We start from the raw sequence: 18,186 nt of genomic DNA, 5'->3' as shown, positions 1-18,186 counted from the left end.
CCCTTTGTATAGATCTACGATTATGGGACCTATACAGTGTAAATGTTTATCTACAGATCTATCTTGGGGGCCTACAATGATGAGAGTGCTTAGGGCCTACAAAGAGCTTAATCCAGCCTTGAGTCAGCCTTTCTCTCCCCTCCCCTGCCCCACATTTCCCCCACCTCCCACCCACCTGGGCCCCATCTACATGAGTCTTTTATTCTGGGGTGGCTGCAAGTCGGGGTCCTTTGGGACATACGACACAGTTGCCACTTTGCAGCCATCCGTGGTTTTCTCCCAGAAAATGAGGATTTCCAAGGAGCTGTTTTGCTGCAATCTTTTTCATTTACTGTGTGTTTCCCATGGTTGCAAGCCACCTTTCCCTTCCCCAAACTGACTTTGCATTTTGTGGTGGGCGTGTTGTAGGCATGCATAGTGCTTGCGTCACTCTTTGATGCCCCTTTACTGCCCCTGTCTCTTGGCAGCTGCACAGTTACAGAGGCACAGAGAGGCGTTTTCATTTATTTAATCACACTTTTGCACATTTTTGCAGCTTCATATCTTCACAATGGTTGCTTTTGGACTCAGTGTTCAAGGGTCTTGGGGGAGGACCAACTTTGCTCCGACCACCATTTCAGAGCGATGGGTAGGCATGTACCTCTCACGCTTTGGGTGAGCGTGAACCATCGTGAGAGTATCAGGCTAGACAACTGTGGAAATGAAGGTGCACAGATCACCCACATTTTACCTCATGAGGGATGGGCAGATACAACAGAACCCCTAAAATACAAAACAGCCACTGAAGTGTGGCACCCCCATGCTCATGGGCTTGCACAGCTGCACATTAAAATATAACGGCAAAAGAAGAGGGCACGGCAGAGTCTGTTGGGGCGCAGTAAAGTGCATCGCAGCAGAAGCTAATTCGAAGCTGCAATGCTGCGCAGTTGCGATGGAGTGAAGGGTGAAAGCAGTGCCATGTAGATGGGGCCTTGCTTTTCAGAGATCTGGAGATCTCAAGATTGCACATCTTTTGTGATCTTTGAGTTGGCCTAATAAAGGTATTACACTATGTGGATTCTGGATTGTTTCTGATGGCCAACATGGCTGCCTTTGTTTTCTGATAAGACAAAAGGCTTAGAGTTTGAGCATATGTTGCCTATTCATTGATATGATGTACCACCTACCTCATCTGTTTTTCCCTTCAGCGCTATCAGCAACGTTGCACTTTTCCTGTTCTGGAAAAGCTCCCGGCTCCCCTGACACCTTTGCTAATGACTGTTTTTCTATAGAGAATATGCTAGACAGATCAGTCACAGAGGAACAATATTTTTTTCCCTCTAGGAACATAAAGAATGCCCTAGGCCAGTTTTTCAGAAATCAACAAATGAAAGGAAATGAATTCTTTTCAGGGCATAAGGTAGGTGAACATCAAATACAGGATATGTTCTGAGGGGAAAACTGATCAATAAATCAAAGAGTTCACCCTGGCTTTTTATGCTGCAATTCTATACCCACTTTCCTGGGGGCCTGTTTCCACGAGTGATTTACTCTGAACTAATTGTGCATGGAGGTTGTTAGGGATACATGACCTCATGGCCATCCAGCAGTCACCCTGGAGCTTATCAGGAAAAAAAAATGATTTTCTGAGACTGCTTAAAGACCATTTTTCCCCATTAAATCAGGTTCTCCCCACTATAGTTGCTATGTGCCCCAACCCCCACATTGACCTTGGGTATGCTAGCCCTGCCCAGGGGTGTGCCTTTCACCCTGACCCCAATCAAAGGGTGTTTCCTGTCCCTGCACAAACCAACTAATGTCTCCTCAGAAGTAACTCCCATTGTGCTGAATGAGGCTTGCCCTCTAAATGCCCATAGAATTTACAGAGATTCCCCTCAATTGACATGGCACAGTTTAAGGCCCAATTCCCTAGGTGTGGTAATGCACAATCTTGAGGCGCTGATTCTCCTTTGTTTGGTTCATTGCATTAGGAAGAAACTACTTTGATGCTTCGTTATAGAGATCCTGTGGGTAAAAATGGGGGCTGGTTTCCATCTTTGTGTTTACTGTTCTCTTTCCCAGCACAAGCATATGTGTGTCTACTCAGAAGTAACTCCCATCGTGGTCAATGAGGCTTGCTCCTGAAATGCAGGTGCAATTGGACTTTCAGGGGAAAGGAGAAAGGGGGGACGGGAAGCCTCTTTTATTGGTTGAGCAGCCCCTGCCAATCAGATGACGTTCACTCCAACACCCACCAGGAAGTATGTTCTGTGAAATTATTTTTACTGCTGCGGAGAACCTGCTCATGGAGGCCTGGATGGACCAAAGTGATTCCTTTTAAAAAAATCCGGTGCTCCTCCATTCACTTCTCCTTCCATTGTCGTGGAAACACGGCGGTACTCCTCCATTAGCTTTTCCTTCCGTTGTTGTGGAAACACAGCCCACATGTAAGTTCCATTGAATGCAATGCAGCTTACTTTTCAGTAGACATGTACTGTATTGTTAGTCACTCATGGTGCAGCTGATGCTAGAAAATAAGTGGCAGAATATAGGTTCATCTAAAACTCATCTCTTGCCCCTCATTCAGTGATATTAAGCCCCTTATTTTGAATGCCAAGTGTAGCTGTGAACCACATAACGCACTATGTAATGGAAACATGGTTTGTCCTGCTTATGTGTAACTGAATGTAGATGTAGTGGGTGGGGGGGGACATTGTTAATGTCCAGAGGAGGACCAGCTTCAAACACCTTAACTATACTAAAACAACACACTCATGTGTCATGCAGTAGTGCGTATTTATTGAGTCAGAAGTACTTGCACATTACTTACTTACACAATGGTTTGTTTGGTTTTAATCTATGTTTATAGCTTAGTTGTTCCCCAGTAAAAGGAAAGAAGGAAAAAGAGTGCGATGGATTGCTCCCCACCCTCCGCCATGAAAATAATGTGGATCTGAAGAACTAGAATCAGTCTACTGGAGTCATGGAGATTCCTCACATCTTCTCATAAACTCTTGTGCAGCTGACACCTTTCATAATGCATTCCTAAGAAATAAAAAATTAAAATTTGGGACATAATTTGGGAGACTCATTGGAAGCCTACTGAAGCGACACGTGCTTCTCATTCCGTTGTCGTGAAGATCTTCCCTATGCCATCAACACAAATATCTGAGAATAGTTACATATGTGGGAACAACATAGTCCAACTGTAAATGGGAAACACATCTTTATTTTATTTTAATATTATCAGAACATCATGAGTAATAATTTGTGCTGTAGCTAGTGTTTTTGCTTAGGGTTCTAGCTTTTACATTTGTGCTCTTTTCCATCCCAGAAGGGCCTTTTTACAAACCTTTCAAAGCTGATACTCAGCTGTAGGGTTCGCATACATCTCCAGTGATGGTACTCCAGCCTTTCAGAAATTCATGCTCAGCTGGGATGCTCATGTTCCCTCCAGGTGAGCCAAATAGGTTTAAGTCCAGAATCTTATTGTTCAGTTCTGAGGTGCATAAGTATTCTCTGCCTCAACATGGTATGTATGCTAATATAGAGCCAAGCTAAAATGCCTTTGGACTTCCAAAATTTAATACTCAGCTCAGCTGGATTCTTTGCTTAGACAATAGTGCAGCTTGGAAATCCCTGGACCTAATGGTGTTACAGAGCCTCCCTTTAGATGTTTATGTGTATTCACTTTTGAAGCACACAACTAACATTTCTCGTCTCTCCCCTAATCCCAACACCAATCCATGCTTTACAACTACTTTTACATTCCTAATATATTACAGTAACCCTCCTGCACACCCCAAAAACCTCATTCGCTACCCTGATAAAAAAAAAACAACATATTTTGACTCTGAGCATATGTACAGTAGCTTCACATTTTAGACTCGCTTATATCATAGCACCATCATAACTATAGGAATAAAACAGAGTTGGCTTCTGACAACCTGATTTACTTGGGGATAAGCACAACTTATTGAAGAAAAAGACAAAACGTATATTTTGAAAGTAAAGAGAATAAAATGAGCACCTGTAACCATGAACGTACCTGCCCAGCCATATCCCACTCTAAAATGTCTTAAAATAAGCAGCATTAACCCACATGCTAACTGCACACTATGCATTGTGATAGGTGTGTGTGTGCGCACGCGTGTGTGTACACACACAATCCACGTCTGCCATGATCATAGTGGCTTCATCCATCTGTAAACATGTGCCAGGAAGCCTGAAGCTGCAAGTGGGTAAGTCTCCTGGAATGGAACGTGATGAAATTCATGCACACAGCCATTTCATATATGCCATTGTATGTGCGTGTGCAGTTCGTAAACACTTTTAATACGTGACATGTGAAGCAGCCCTGATCGTAGCATTAGAAAGTAAGTCGGGAACAATTTGGTTTCTTCCTTGCCTCCTGATCTCCTGCACATCTGAGCATCAGTTTAGAGGACACTGGCAGACAGGAATGCAGTAGCAGCAGCTCGGAAACATTAAACCGGCCATGATGTTTGACCTTACCCAAAGCCAGGGGCACAACTCTTAAAAAATACATGCACCATCCTCAAGGTCAACATTTGCATGAAACTGGGCTTACATTGGAAAAAAGGAAAACAAGTTCAAATTCAGCAATCCTTGAACCATCCTTAAATCAAATTAAAATGTACTCTACCCCTAGCTGCACATTTTCATTGTTTAATTATCCACATTGTGTATTTTTAGCAGTCTTTGATGCTTCCCCCTTCTGATATTTGTAACTGTGACTGGAATGCATACTGACAGACAAAAAATGTTGGGCACAGTATTTTAAGTTCCATCAACTACAATAGAAGGGTTAAGCATTTGGCTATGGTTTTTTCTCATTGAAACTGACAAGACTTGAAAGTGCTGTGACTTAAAATGGGTCATGTCCAATGTCATTAAAAACAGTAACTTACCACCACCATTTTCCCATCAACTAGTTTCCTCCTTATTGTCGATTCCTTGCCATTCCACTTCTGCACTTGAACCAGTGCACCTTTTTCTAAGGTTACAACAGTCTGCAGACCCAAAGAATAAATCAACATGTGAGTATTTTGACTTGGATCAGGGCTGGGCAACTTGGGGTCCTCCAGAAATTTTGGTCTGCAACTCCCATGAACTCTCACCATTGGCTATGCTGGCTAGGGCTGATGGGAGTTGTTGGCCTAAACATCTGGAGGACCACAAGTTGCCCAGCCCTGATTAGATCTTTGCAGAATAAAGTCGCAGGCCAACTGGGGGTGCTCTTAGGGATGGCAGGATGTGTGGGGCAGCTATATACACCCCTGTGTTTCAAAACACATGTGATTATTTCTTAGGAGCATTTGTATATCTTTTTAGATATGTAGGTATTATATTTAGATCCTGCTTGTATATATAGACCTCCTGGTGATCTCCACCCAAGAGAATGATTCAGTCAACATCTGCAGCATCAGAAGCAGAAGGTGCAGCATCAGGAGCATAAGTGGAACCAGGAGGGGAAGAGAAGCAAGTGCCTGCCCAGACAAGTAGGTCGCCCAATGAGCCTCCCTGCTCCATTGCTCATTCAACCCCTATGGTTACTGGAGGGAAAAATATGTTTTACTTAGAAATTATACCTCACTCATACATTGTGTCAGGGGTGTTTCTGAGCGCAGGGAGTGGGATAGCAGTCCAGATTCTGAAGGAGAACCATCAGACATGGGGGAGGTGTTTTCCCAGGCTAGTCCAGATATGAGTAGGCCTGCTCCTCAGGTTACAAACGTCCAGATGGCTGAGCATGAGGATCCCTCCTCACCCCCCCCGGGAGAGGCAGGGAACAGGAGGAGGCGGGGTTTGGGGAGGATGACTTAAAAGATGCCAGGCGCAGGTGCAGAGCAAAGAGAGAGAAGGCAGGGGTGGAACTTAGAGGGTATACCCAATTGGCCTTGCATGAAAAGCTGTGCTTAGAAGTAGGGACGTACGAAAGTCACTTACCTTTCGCGGATTATGTTGATGGTGGGGGGGGAGGCGTTCTGACCCTCCCCCCAGAATCCTCGATGGGGGGGGAGGTGCTCCGTTCCTCCCCCCCGGAATCCTCTGCGGCCAGCTGTGCTCCGCGGCAGCTCCGCGGAGCAGCCAGCCAGGCCCAGCCAGGCCAGAGCCGTCCGCAGCCAGATTTCTGGCTGTGGAGGGCTCTGGGAAAAAACAACAACAACAACCACATACGCAAATGGTGGCGGCTATGGCCACCGCCATTTGCGTTCCTTATTTTTGCTGTCTTAATCTACGTAAATATTTACGTAGACTAAGACGGCGAAAATAAGGGGAACGCAAATAGCGTAGCGGACACTATTTGCGTTCCGCTTATTTTCGCCGTCTTAGTCTACGTAAATATTTATGTAGACTAAGACGGCCCAAAATAAGGAACACAAATGGCGGCGGCCATAGCCGCTGCCATTTGTGTATGCCTTTTTTTTTTTACCCAGTCGTTTTAGGCTACGTAAAAACTTATGTAGCCTATCACGTCTCTGTAAAAAAAAAAAAAAACTGCAAATGGTGGCGGCAGCCGGTTGGAAGACCAGCCGTCACAGCCGCCGCCGCTGCAGGAGCCGCCGCTGCCCGGAAGTTCCGCCCTAGGTAAGTCTTGTCCCGGGGGGGATCCGCGGGGTGGCGGGGGGGTGGCAGGCCGTTCCGCCACAGATTTCGGGGGGCCGAATGCACTGGCATTCGGCCTCACCGAGATCCGTGGAGGAATTCTCTGCCATTCCTACTTAGAAGCTTCATGAGAAGAGAGGAACTTCCCTCCCTTAAGTTAGGCTAGCGAGACTGCCTCCCTCTTCAAACTGCAGGCAACTCTTGTAAATTCCATTTGAATCCCCTGAAGGCATTCCTCTGTAGACGAGTCTCTGAGAATTTGCATCTGTATGACCCTGTGAAGTAATGGATTAAAAGCTGTAGACTGAAGCCTCTCATCTGTGTATGTTTGGGCATTGAAGTAAAGTGGGGGCTAAGGGAATCCTGACACATTGGAAATTAAAACAAGGTTGTAATCCCAACTATGCTCATTTGAAAATTAATAAGACTAACTTCAGAGAAACTGGTAGCTTTTCTACAAGAGGCTGTTAATCAGCTGTTAATACACTGTATCTACTTTTGGTGTGGTTGCAGAACTGAGATCCGAGCACTACACAAAGAGCATTTTCTTTCCTGCTTTTCCACAACATAACCTCTAGGTGGCACTGTGGTGTAACGGAATAGCACAAATACACAAGTGAAAAAGCACTTTCTTTCACTTTTACAATTAAATACTGCATTGTCCCCACTCTAAAAAAAAACTTGCCAAAAGTACTCTTTAGACACAGAAGCAAAATTGGAGGGTCATGATATCGTCTAAAGAACCTATAAACAACCATAAGTAGGGAATAACAAGTGCATGATAAATGCCTCATGTTGAAAAGCCATGGATTGGATCCAGATTTATGCTGGATCAACTGTGCTGATGGAAGTAGACTGCCCCACCCCCTCCCTTCCACAGCAGTCCTTCCATCCACCTGAAAATGCTGCACAGAGACTCAAAAGACTCTGCTGAATGGGGTGAGCTGTGTGGGGGGGAGGGAGGATCCCCAAAAATCAGGTGGAGGGACCTTCCATGAGCTGAGCCCTTCTTCTTGCGTAAGGCAGTTCCTGGGAGCATTCTAGTGAGACATGATGGTATTTCTCTTTCATAAATCTAACGTATGGGACAAAGACTTCCACCTAGGCACTTTGTCCCTCTCTCCCTGCTCTCCTTCTTTTTTGGGTGCCACCAGGAGCAGGTGTTTGCAGACCATTCACTGGATTCTGGAAGTGTCTTTACCACTTTGGATACAGTCTGAGCTCCTGTTTCAATAGAGACTTACATGCAACTCCCTTTCCTTTCCTTTTTTTAAGTAATCAAGACCTGTTAGGTGGTGCGTATACCAAATTTCAGCTTCCCAGGTAAGGTGAGAATAGCGTAAGCATTTGCAAGATCAACTTTGAGTTCCCCTTGTCTAGGGAGAGTTTTAACATTTCTCACCTTTCAGACTTTTCTTGTCATTGGAGTGGCTATGTGTGTTGTTGTGTACCAAATTTCAGCTTTCTGGGCCCTGTTCTCATGACAACAGAAGGAGAAGAGTGGCTTACTTACATTTTTCTAGGAGCCACTTTTGGTCTGGGCAAGGCTCCACAGGAGTGTGCATCACCCCATTTTCAGTCACTTCTCCTAACATACTTCCGGGTAGAGTGGTGGAGTGAATGTCATCTGAGTGGCAGGGGCTGCTCAACCAATAAGGGAGCCTTCCCCCCCCCTCCAGGCTTTCCCTCCTTTCTCCCTAACGAAGGTGAACATTAGAAGTAATTACTTCCTATGTGCACAAGTGAAGGAGAAGCCCCCTATCGAGCCCCAGTCTTTCTCTCCTGTTGCTGCGCTTCGCTGTAATAGGGTGGGGGGAAATGAATTACTTCCGATGTGGGCATTTGGGAGAGAAGCCTCATTGAGCACAATGTTTCTTCTGAGTAGACACTAATTGGTTTGGTTTGTGCTGGGAATCACAGGGATGGGGAAAGCAAACACCCCTTGACTGGGGTCAGGGTGAAAGGCACACACCTCTGGGCAGGGCTAGCACCCAAGCTAAATGCAGGGGTTGGGGCACTCAGCATCTATACCGGGGAGAACCTGACTTGAGGAAAAGAATCGAACTTTAAGCAGTCTCAGGAAATCCGTTTTTTTCCTGATAAGATCTGGGATGGCTGCTGGAGGGCCACGGCATCATCTATCCCTAAGCACCTCAACACGCAGCCAGCTCAGAGTAAATCGCTGATGGAAACACAGCCTAGGTGGCCTAAAATTGCCTTCATTTTGGAATATACTTTGAGCACCTCCACCACCACCTGCCATTTCGAGGAGGGAAAGTACAAATGACATTTACAGATTTTTATTTTTTTAGAAGTTGAGGTGCCTTGATCTATGCATGTACCAAAGTTTGGGATAATTGGCTTATATACTGGGACTGCCTACCACAGGCACAAGCCCCTTTGCTTAAGACAAGGATGGTGGTTTGCCCTGTAATGATCATAATACAGATATGATTGATTGATTGATTGATTGCACTTATATCCTGCCTTTTTTCCTCCTTAAGGAACCCAAGGTGGCATACATAGTCCTCCTTCTCCTCCATTTTATCCTCACAACAACAACCCTGTGAGGTAGGTTGGGCTGAGAGTCTGTGACTGGCCCAAAGTCACCCAGTGAGCTTCCATGGCCAAGTGGGGACTAGAACCTGGATCTCCCGGCTCCCAGTCCAACACTCTTGCCACTACACCACACTGGCTCTGAAAGCCACAACTAATGTTTTTAAAATATACTCTCTTTTTTGCAATTTATCATGAATATATCCAACACCCTTTTGAGAATCTCCCCCCACCCTCCAGTCCTGTTCCCCCCCCCCCATCTGAAACAATAGCTCTGGACAATTGGCAAGCTTCAAACTAGCAAGACCTCTGTGTTAAACCAATATCAAGTTGTTTGGCCATAGGTTGATTTGAAGACCTTGCAGCATGTGTGGGCAGATGTCAGGCTTGCTGGATCTACTTTGTTTTTACCATAAAACCACATGATACACCAACTGGAGCCTGGTGCAAAAGATGTACACTTGAACAGCAGAATTCTGAGTTTGTTTTGAGTAACAGAACTAGGGATGTATGGATTTTGTAAAATCTGTTCTGTCTGCGTTTCACAGATTGTCAAGTGCCTTTGGTTTTGTCATTCGCTCATTGACAGAATTGGATTTTTTTCTAATTTTCTGCATTGCACAAATTTGTACTTGTGTAAATGCACCCCCCCAAAATGTGCAAGTCCCCCTCCCATGTGCAAATCCCACAAAAATGCACATTTTCATGCTCTAGCCTATGGGTAAAATGTGCATTTTTGGCTGATTTTTAATTTTTTTTACATATTTTTATACAGCACTTGCATAAAATTCTGGAAAGTTAAAAAAAATGGTGTGCAAGTCTGTGGAATCAGTTGCAATTTGGAAAAAGCCAGTCTGCTGTGGAATCTGCAGGTCGGATTCATAGAAATCCAAACTGATTTGATTCCGTTGTGGATTTCTCCAACATCCCTAACCAGAACTGAGCAGAGTTCATAGTCCTTCCACACAAACATCCCCTCCTGTTTACCCTAAGCTTTCTTTATTTTAGCACTATAATTTGTGGTGGTGATAGTGAGGTAGTCATTTTGTTGCTGTTGTTGTTAAACTATTGGGAGATTGGCAGGGATGTCTATGTAATGCAACTCATCAAGAGATCTACCAGTAGATCCAGATTTACCTTCTGCCCACCCCTGCTTTACAGTACTATGAACGGGAACAAAATGTTTCTTGCTTCTGCAATGTGTAAGCACTGTAACAAGTATAATGGAAGAGGCTATTCCTCACCTTGGTTTTCCTGTCATCTGCTGTGGTTTCTTGAAATTCCTGGCCCAACTTAAAAGCAATCTGCGTATTTTTGAAAGTGCTTTCCGTTCTGATCGTGACCTCATCGCCTTTCATGCTGATGACGACTTTGGGTTTGGCCAAGCTGCCAAGTTTCCGGCTGGCCAACCCCACCCCTATAAGTTAGGCACAGAAAACATCATTATACTCCATTTGGCAAGGAACTGTCTATTGTATCCCACATACTACAAAATCCATGGCGCTAAAAATATTTGTCTAAAAAGTATAAAAGAAAGAAATCAGATACATAAATAGGGGGGACGAGACAGCTATTAAACACTGATGTCCTTCACAAAACTATATTGTAATAGGCAGATTATCAGGGCTTTCCAAATGATCGTGAAGACAAAGGTGAACTTCTATGAACCAAACTATTGTGTGCTTAAAAATAAAAGTCAGAATGACAGTATACAATAGCTGCTTGAAGAGGACCATTGCAGACAAGCTTGCCAGTTCTTTCATGTAACCAACGTTTTCACTAGAATGTGCAGATTAAATCACTTGAAAGGTATTTCATTTAAGGTGATAGCAAGGGATCTGTAAATTCTCTCTGTTGTTTTGATATGTGATGGCTGATTCATAGATCACTTAATGTTGTTGTTATCGCTTGATGAACACACATGTATGAGTTAGCCCCGCTCCCAATAAAGTCAATTTAAGAAAAAAACAGGAGCACTCTCACATGTGAAATACAGCCTCATGAATACACTGATCCTACAACAAATCCAGCCAATGTTTGTTGAAGAAAAAGAAAATCTTGCAACATACTTCTTATGCAGTGATATACAGACTTTTTTCCCCAACACGGAGATCTTTCAGTTACATTACAGTCCATGAATCTTCACACATAGGCATGAATTGTGAATGCACAACTGTTTATTGAAAATATAACATGAAAATATATTTGCCATCATAGTCAATAAGATATAGATATAGGAATTATTTTCTGCCCGCATGGTGTTTCATTTCAAGTTGTACATCATGTTCAAATAGCTATAACATGAAAATAGTTATCTTTTAAATCTTCTTGTAAAATGTGATGTACAAGAAACCTGTGTATAACATGTAAATGACAGCAAAACCTAATCTTCATTCTGTTCCAATAATTTACCTAAATCATAGTTCTTTTGAAAAAACATCTAACCAAATTTATATTCCAAACATATCTGAACCTATTGTATCATATCTTGGAGCTAACAGAGTTGAAGCTAAATGTATTATATCTCAGTCTTGAAGCTAACCAAATTAACTGGGTAAATTTATACAGTGGCAGTAATGTTGGCAGTTTATGCTATTGTCATATGTGGTGCTGTTGTTACTACTGCACCATCAGCATGCATGGTACTTAACAGAGAACAACAGGACAGGTCCCTGCCACGTACAGCCTACAGTTCAAAATTACAGAATTTGTAAGCTAGTATTAAAGCAAACAAAATACCATGGGAATATATAACACAATATTATACCCAACATTTCTGTGGAAGCAATACATTCATTCACAATAAAAAACGCCATACCAGGAAATGTAGGCCCATCACCAGCAGCTGAAATTTAACATTATACAAGACACTGAATAAAGCAAATCATTTCTCATCCACAATGGTTAGTAAGACGGAAGAAATGAAGAATGTATTGTTTTGGTCCTTCCTTTCAAGATGCTTACATTAAAATGTAATAATCGGAGTGAAAATTTCTCAAAAGAAGACATAACTAAAAAAGCATGGCAGCAACAGCAATTTCCAAACCAACTCAAATCAAATCTCACCCAGTTCTTTCATGTAATCATCAAAGTTTTCACTAGAGACAAGTTTCCAGCTTCCCACAAACTTGTTGCACATGGTGCAGGTTTTGCTAAGCGGTGTCTCCTTGGGAGAATGGCAGTGACAGGAACAGTTCTTAGGAGGAGGCAAAAGGATTGTGTGAGCCACACACAGCCCAATAGCAACTTTTAAAAAGAGGACCAAGATGTGTCATGCTCACGGCCACCCAACGCACAGGGGCAACGTCAGAGGTGAAACAATGGGCGCCTTGTCCCAAGCCATTCATGCTAGTACCAAGACTTGCAGCATTTGCCTGCCACCAACTCCCCCATTATGACATAAAGGAAAGCAGTGAGGAGGGTGATGGGACCAGAACGTGAGCTGGCTGCTATTATGCTGGAAGAAAAATCCGGCACAATGCCACTGTGGAGAACAATATTTGGTTTTCAGACAGTGGCCTGGATGTTTTCGAGAGAAAAGTAAAGGCCTTGTGTTCAGGGTGGAGAGAGACATGTGCTGTCCACAAGAAATGCATACAGAGATAATTTGGACTATGAAATATATATATTTAAAACAGATAACAAATATGTTAGGATCTCTAGTCAAAATGAAGGCTGGGATTTGAATTTACACTGCCACAGCCTGAATTGTATTGTTGTGTTCTCTTACAAATTTGTTGCATTCACAAAACAATTTGAGCCTGCAGCATAAAGCACTTCAATTAATAGTTTTGGCTATTGGGCAGTATAGAAATGTAGTAAATATAAGCCAGGAATCTTCACTTGGGCCCTGTTTCCATGACAACAGAAGGAGAAAGGAGGCGTGGCCCACCCGCTTGGAGTAACTCGCTGGTGGAAACACCCCCCAGTGCCATTCAGCTGCATTATGTCCACCAGTTATGCTTCTCCCACTTTAAAGGTCACTGCATCTGTTAATCCATGAGAATATTTGTCTATGCTGTATACTCATCCCACTTCTACCCTGAATACTCATCCATGTGGCCCTGTGACTAGACTCAGATGCAATCCCACAGGTATCTTTCTGGCTGGCCCTACGGCCATTTCCTTTACCATATCCTCCCTGCTGTCCACGGACAAAGCCTTGCCATTTTCACTGATTTATTATTATTTTAATTAAAGTGTCACTCTGTGCAACAGTGCTTGGTGCCTACACATACCCTTTTGAATGAAAAAACAAAATCCACTTCATATTTCCTGGGCACAGTAACAGCAATGGCAGCGGGGGGGGGGGGGAGATGGATGGGTGAAACTTTTCCAGCATAAGTGAAACTGACTTGTATCTGGCCTTGTCAGTGAAACCCATCAGGGAAGAGAAGGGAAGGAAGAATCTGTACTGGTGAAACTGACAGGCTTCCCCTCCACTCTTCCACTTTTGGCAATTGACAAGGAATGCAGTCTAGATCACAACTTTTGAATTGGGCGATGCAAATTATTTTTGCATTCAGTTGCAAACACAATCAAGATGAGGAAAATATCACTTATAAAGATGAAAGAAATGGTTATTGAAAATGAGGTCATGAACAGTTTCTCTAGTTATGAGCCAAAGTTACTAGAGTCATTTAATACTTTAATGTGTAAAGCAGGGGTGCAAAACTGCACTCCTTCAAGCCTTGTCTGGCAGTCCCCACCCCCTGGGGGGCGGGGAGAACAGGAAAAAATGAAAAAGATTCTAGAAACAGGCTCTATGGTTCCTGCCATAGAAGCCTCATTCTTAGAGCATCCCCAGAGCATCCTAGGAAGCAGTGCTCGAAGGCTCCAGCAGGCTTCCTAGGATGCTCTAGGAAAGGGGCTTCTATGGCAGGAACCATAGAGCCTGTTCCTAGAGCATATTTTCTTGTTTGTTCTGGAAAAGATCCAGCAGCCCAAGCAAGTGGATGAGAGGAGGGAGAAAGGCTAGTGGTCAGGATTCCAGGGTGGTTTGAGAACTGAGGTTTCTGGAAAGAGTGTTGGTTTTATCTGATCAAAGCAGGTGCCGGGCCTCTGAAATGCTCCTGGGCAGGAACTGGGTGTGAGTTGTATATGAATGCGTGTCGATGCAAATGCCCACACCCTGCCACCCAGCAGACACCCACTTTAGCCCTCAAGGCCAAAAAGCTCATGAACTCCGATGTAGAGGAAAGAGCCAGTAATCTGAGTATATGAGAACAATATTCTTGTCAAGATAACCCAAAGCCTTTTGACCTCACATGCATTTTGAGAGAGTCAGCAGGGAAGATGTTTTAAAATATGGTGATTAGACAAGGTTTTGCTACCTGTATGCAAAAAGCCAGCAGCATTGGTGGCTAATATGCATCTGCAGTAGAGATGTACTATCTAATCTGTTTTATCCTCTCCATTTTATCCTCACAACAACCCTGTAAGTTAGGTTCGGCTGAGAGTCCATGACTGGCCCAAAGTCATCCAGTGAGCTTCATGGCTGAGTGGAGACTAGAACCCAGATCTCCCGTGTTGCAGTCCAACGCTCTAACCACTACACCACACTGGCTCTCTTGTTTTGCTTGTATGAGTAAAAGCACTAACCAATGATAATTGGGGAGACATACATCCTGATCCTCCACCCACTAACAATTCCTAACACTACCATCCTATTCATATTAACGTTTTGACTAATGAGTTTTTGTATTTATTGTAATGTATTTTAATTTTTGATTTCGTAAAGTACTTATATTTTTTAGACATTGTAAGCAGTATATAAATTAACTATCTACTCAGAAGTAAACCCCACTGAGTTCAATGGGGCTTACTCTCAGGTAAGTGGGTATAGGATTGCAGCCTTAGGCAGTCAGTCAGATGCTTTTACCTACTGACTTTAGAAATGTGAAGCATGCACAGTTGTAAAGGTGCAGTCCAAGCCTATGATATCAAAATTCGATAGCAAGGAGTATTCTTACCAGCCACCCAAGAAATGTCAGCACTTCGGGTGCCTCAAACAAACATGAGTGAATGAATTCCGGGATTTTCCTGGACTGATCCAATAAACCCCCCTTTTAGGGATACCAAAAAACCACTTAAACACACACACCCCTTTTTAAAGAAACTAAGCAATCTAGGTAATTCCATGAATAAAACACAAGCATGATCTTAGATTAAAAGTAATAATCTTATTTCACATATTTTACTGATATGAAGCCTAAAAAATTATTTTCTGCTTCACTTGAGTGAGATAGAATTACTAAGCAGATCATTTTACCAGTTTACTGTTGCTAATGTCCTTTATTCAAGGCATTATAGAGTATCTGAGGGCACAACCTTATGCATGTTTAGACAGAAAAAAGTTCTACAATTCCCAGCATTTCTAGCTTCTGGCTGGGGAATGCTGGGAGCTGTATGACTTTTTTCATAGAATCATAGAATAGTAGGGTTGGAAGGGGCCTACAAGGCCATCGAGTCCAATCCCCTGCTCAATGCAGGAATCCAAGTCAGAGCATCCCTGACAGATGGCTGTCCAGCCTCGCCTTGAACGCCTCCAGTGTGGGAGAGCCCACCACCTCCCTAGGGAATGGGTTCCATTGTCGTATTGCTCTAACAGTCAGGAAGTTTTTCCTGATGTTCAGCCAGAATCTGGCTTCCTGCAACTTGAGCCCATTATTCCATGTCCTGCACTCTGGGATGATCGAGAAGAGATCCTGGCCTTCCTCTCTGTGACAACCTTTCAAGTACTTGAAGAGTGCTATCATATCTCCCCTCAGTCTTCTTTTCTCAAGGCTAAACATGCCCAGTTATTTCAGTCTCTCTTCATAGGGCTTTGTTTCCAGTCCTCTGATCATCTTTGTTGCCCTCCTCTGAACCCTCTCCAGTTTGTCTGCATCCTTCTTAAAGTGTGGTGCCCAGAACTGGACACAGTCCTCCAGATGAGGCCTAATGAGTGCTGAGTAGAGGGGAACTAGTACTTCCCGGGATTTGGAAGCTATGCTTCTATTAATGCAGCCCAAAATTGCATTGGACTTTTTTGCAGCCACATCACATTGTTGGCTCATATTCAGCTTGTGATCGACAACAATTCCAAGATCCCTCTCGCTTGTAGTGTGGTTGAGCCACGTATCCCCCATCTTGTAACTGTGCATTTGGTTTCTTTTTCCTAGGTGCAGAACTTGGCATTTATCCCTATTAAATGTCATTCTGTTGTTTTCTGCCCAGCGCTCCAGTCTATCCAGATCACTTTGAATTTTGTTTCTGTCTTCCAAAGTATTAGCTATCCCACACAAAATGTTTGTCTAAACATGCATAGGATTGCATCCTAAAATGCTCACTGGCTTCTATGTCCTAGCTCAAGCAAGCCCTTGAGTCATCTAGACAGGCACTTCAGAAAACCCAGTGCAACCAGCTCTCAGCTGGTTTCGCCTCTTTTTAAAGCCTTGTTTTAACCAGAACCAAATCAGACTTTCACATCTCCAAGACCAAAAACGTCAGTTAGAACTGACAAGTCCTGAATGACAACAGGCACCAGATATGAACAGCCACATCTTCTTTAGGTGACAAAGCCTATGAACATTTTAGGACCAACCTAAATGTGATGTCAATTGCTTCAGCACAATGTGCACTTGTTTTCTTTAACTAGCTCGCTGCAACAGTTGGAGATTTTTCCTGGGACTGTCATGGGGAGGAGAGGGTTAAACAATAGAGGAGTTTCTCTCCCAGTGCTAATAACAGATCTGGTGTGCAGGTGCATGAAGACATGTTTTTGGTGAGGCAAGATCATCGGGACTGTGGTGGGTGAAGAAAGGGTTAATACATCTGAAACAGAAAGCCTCTTATGACCTGCCCTTCTGGCATATTTCATAAAGCATTATGTGCATTGATGGTACTATATTAAAAATAACCGATTTAGCTTTTCAGTTCTTTTCCAGAAAGTTAAGAGATTTTCTACACGACAGTGTCAATCCACTGTACCTTCTTTCGGTTTCATTGCAGGACTGAGATCTGAGCACTACAAGAAGAGCATTTCCTGTTCTGCGTTTCTGCTGTGTGAGGAGGCGCTGAAGGTGGCGCTGCGACATAGCGCAGTAACACAGATACACAAGAGGAAATTGTGCTCTTTCGCTTTCACAGTTAAATGCTACATTTTCCCTGCTCTAAAACCCCTCATCAAAAATACTCTTTAGACATCCAAGTGTAACTAGAGGGTCATGACATTGCCTCAAGAGCCTGTAAATAATTCTGAGTAGGGAATGGCAAGCGTACAATAAACGTCTCATGCAGAAAAGCCCTTAGTTGTTCACATGTTTATCTGCAACGGATGAGTTGCTATATATGCGAAGTAGCCCTTGGTAGTGCTATGTAGTAGCGCGCGGGGAGCAATAACCTCTCTCCTCTCTGCCTCCATCTATATATCGCAATGAATTGCCCAAATATGATTCACCCCCTAGGTTGATTACACCATTATCTCCCACAACTTCAGATAGGCAGGGGCTCCATACAGTCTGCTTATGTACGTACAAAGCTGCCTTATACCAGGTGAGACTTATCCCACAAGCCAAGTTGTGTATTCTACCCAAGATCTGGTGCCAGTCAGACGTCTCTCTCAACCACACCCCAAATCCTTTTAACTTGAAATGCCAGGGATTGAACCTGTGATCTCGACATGAAAAAGCTTGTGCCCTGCCCGCAAGCTATGGCCCCTCCCATCTAGATGAGCTCATCTCATCCCTGAAGTTGCCTAATGAAGCATAGTTTGACCTAGTGACTTCTCTCAGCAATCTACTGTGGCTTTCTTACACAAACCATCTACCCCTAACTCATTTAACTGTCTTGACCAATATAGGTAGTGTTGGGGCTGTGCTATTCCAAGCAGGAGAAGGAAACGATTTCTGGCTTCATGCAAGCCAGAAGGACACCATATTAGCTCATTCTCAAAACAGTTTTCCAGCAGCTAATTCCAACTATGGGTGCTTCCAGATGGATGGCGCTACCAATCAGGAGTCTCTGGGCCCCTTCACATGG

General features: G+C 43.6%; 1 protein-coding gene across 1 annotated transcript; it reads right to left on the bottom strand.

Annotated features, from left to right (window-relative positions):
• Positions 1-2,752: 2,752 nt before the first annotated feature.
• Positions 2,753-13,040, bottom strand: LOC146346825 (myelin P2 protein-like). The gene is made up of 4 exons (XM_084848026.1): positions 12,232-13,040; positions 10,410-10,582; positions 4,911-5,012; positions 2,753-3,024 (listed from the first exon to the last, which is right to left on the bottom strand). Exons 1-4 carry the CDS (start codon positions 12,302-12,304, stop codon positions 2,974-2,976), a joined length of 399 nt encoding a protein of 132 aa, XP_084704152.1. The 5' UTR covers positions 12,305-13,040; the 3' UTR covers positions 2,753-2,973.
• Positions 13,041-18,186: the final 5,146 nt, after the last annotated feature.

This window comes from Heloderma suspectum, chromosome 4 (assembly GCF_057233095.1).
Source record: "Heloderma suspectum isolate Gila_16-S chromosome 4, 16-S_ref, whole genome shotgun sequence".
Lineage (NCBI taxonomy): Eukaryota > Metazoa > Chordata > Lepidosauria > Squamata > Helodermatidae > Heloderma > Heloderma suspectum.
Note: the sequence above shows the minus strand (reverse complement) of the source record. Positions and strands in the feature narration are given on the sequence as shown.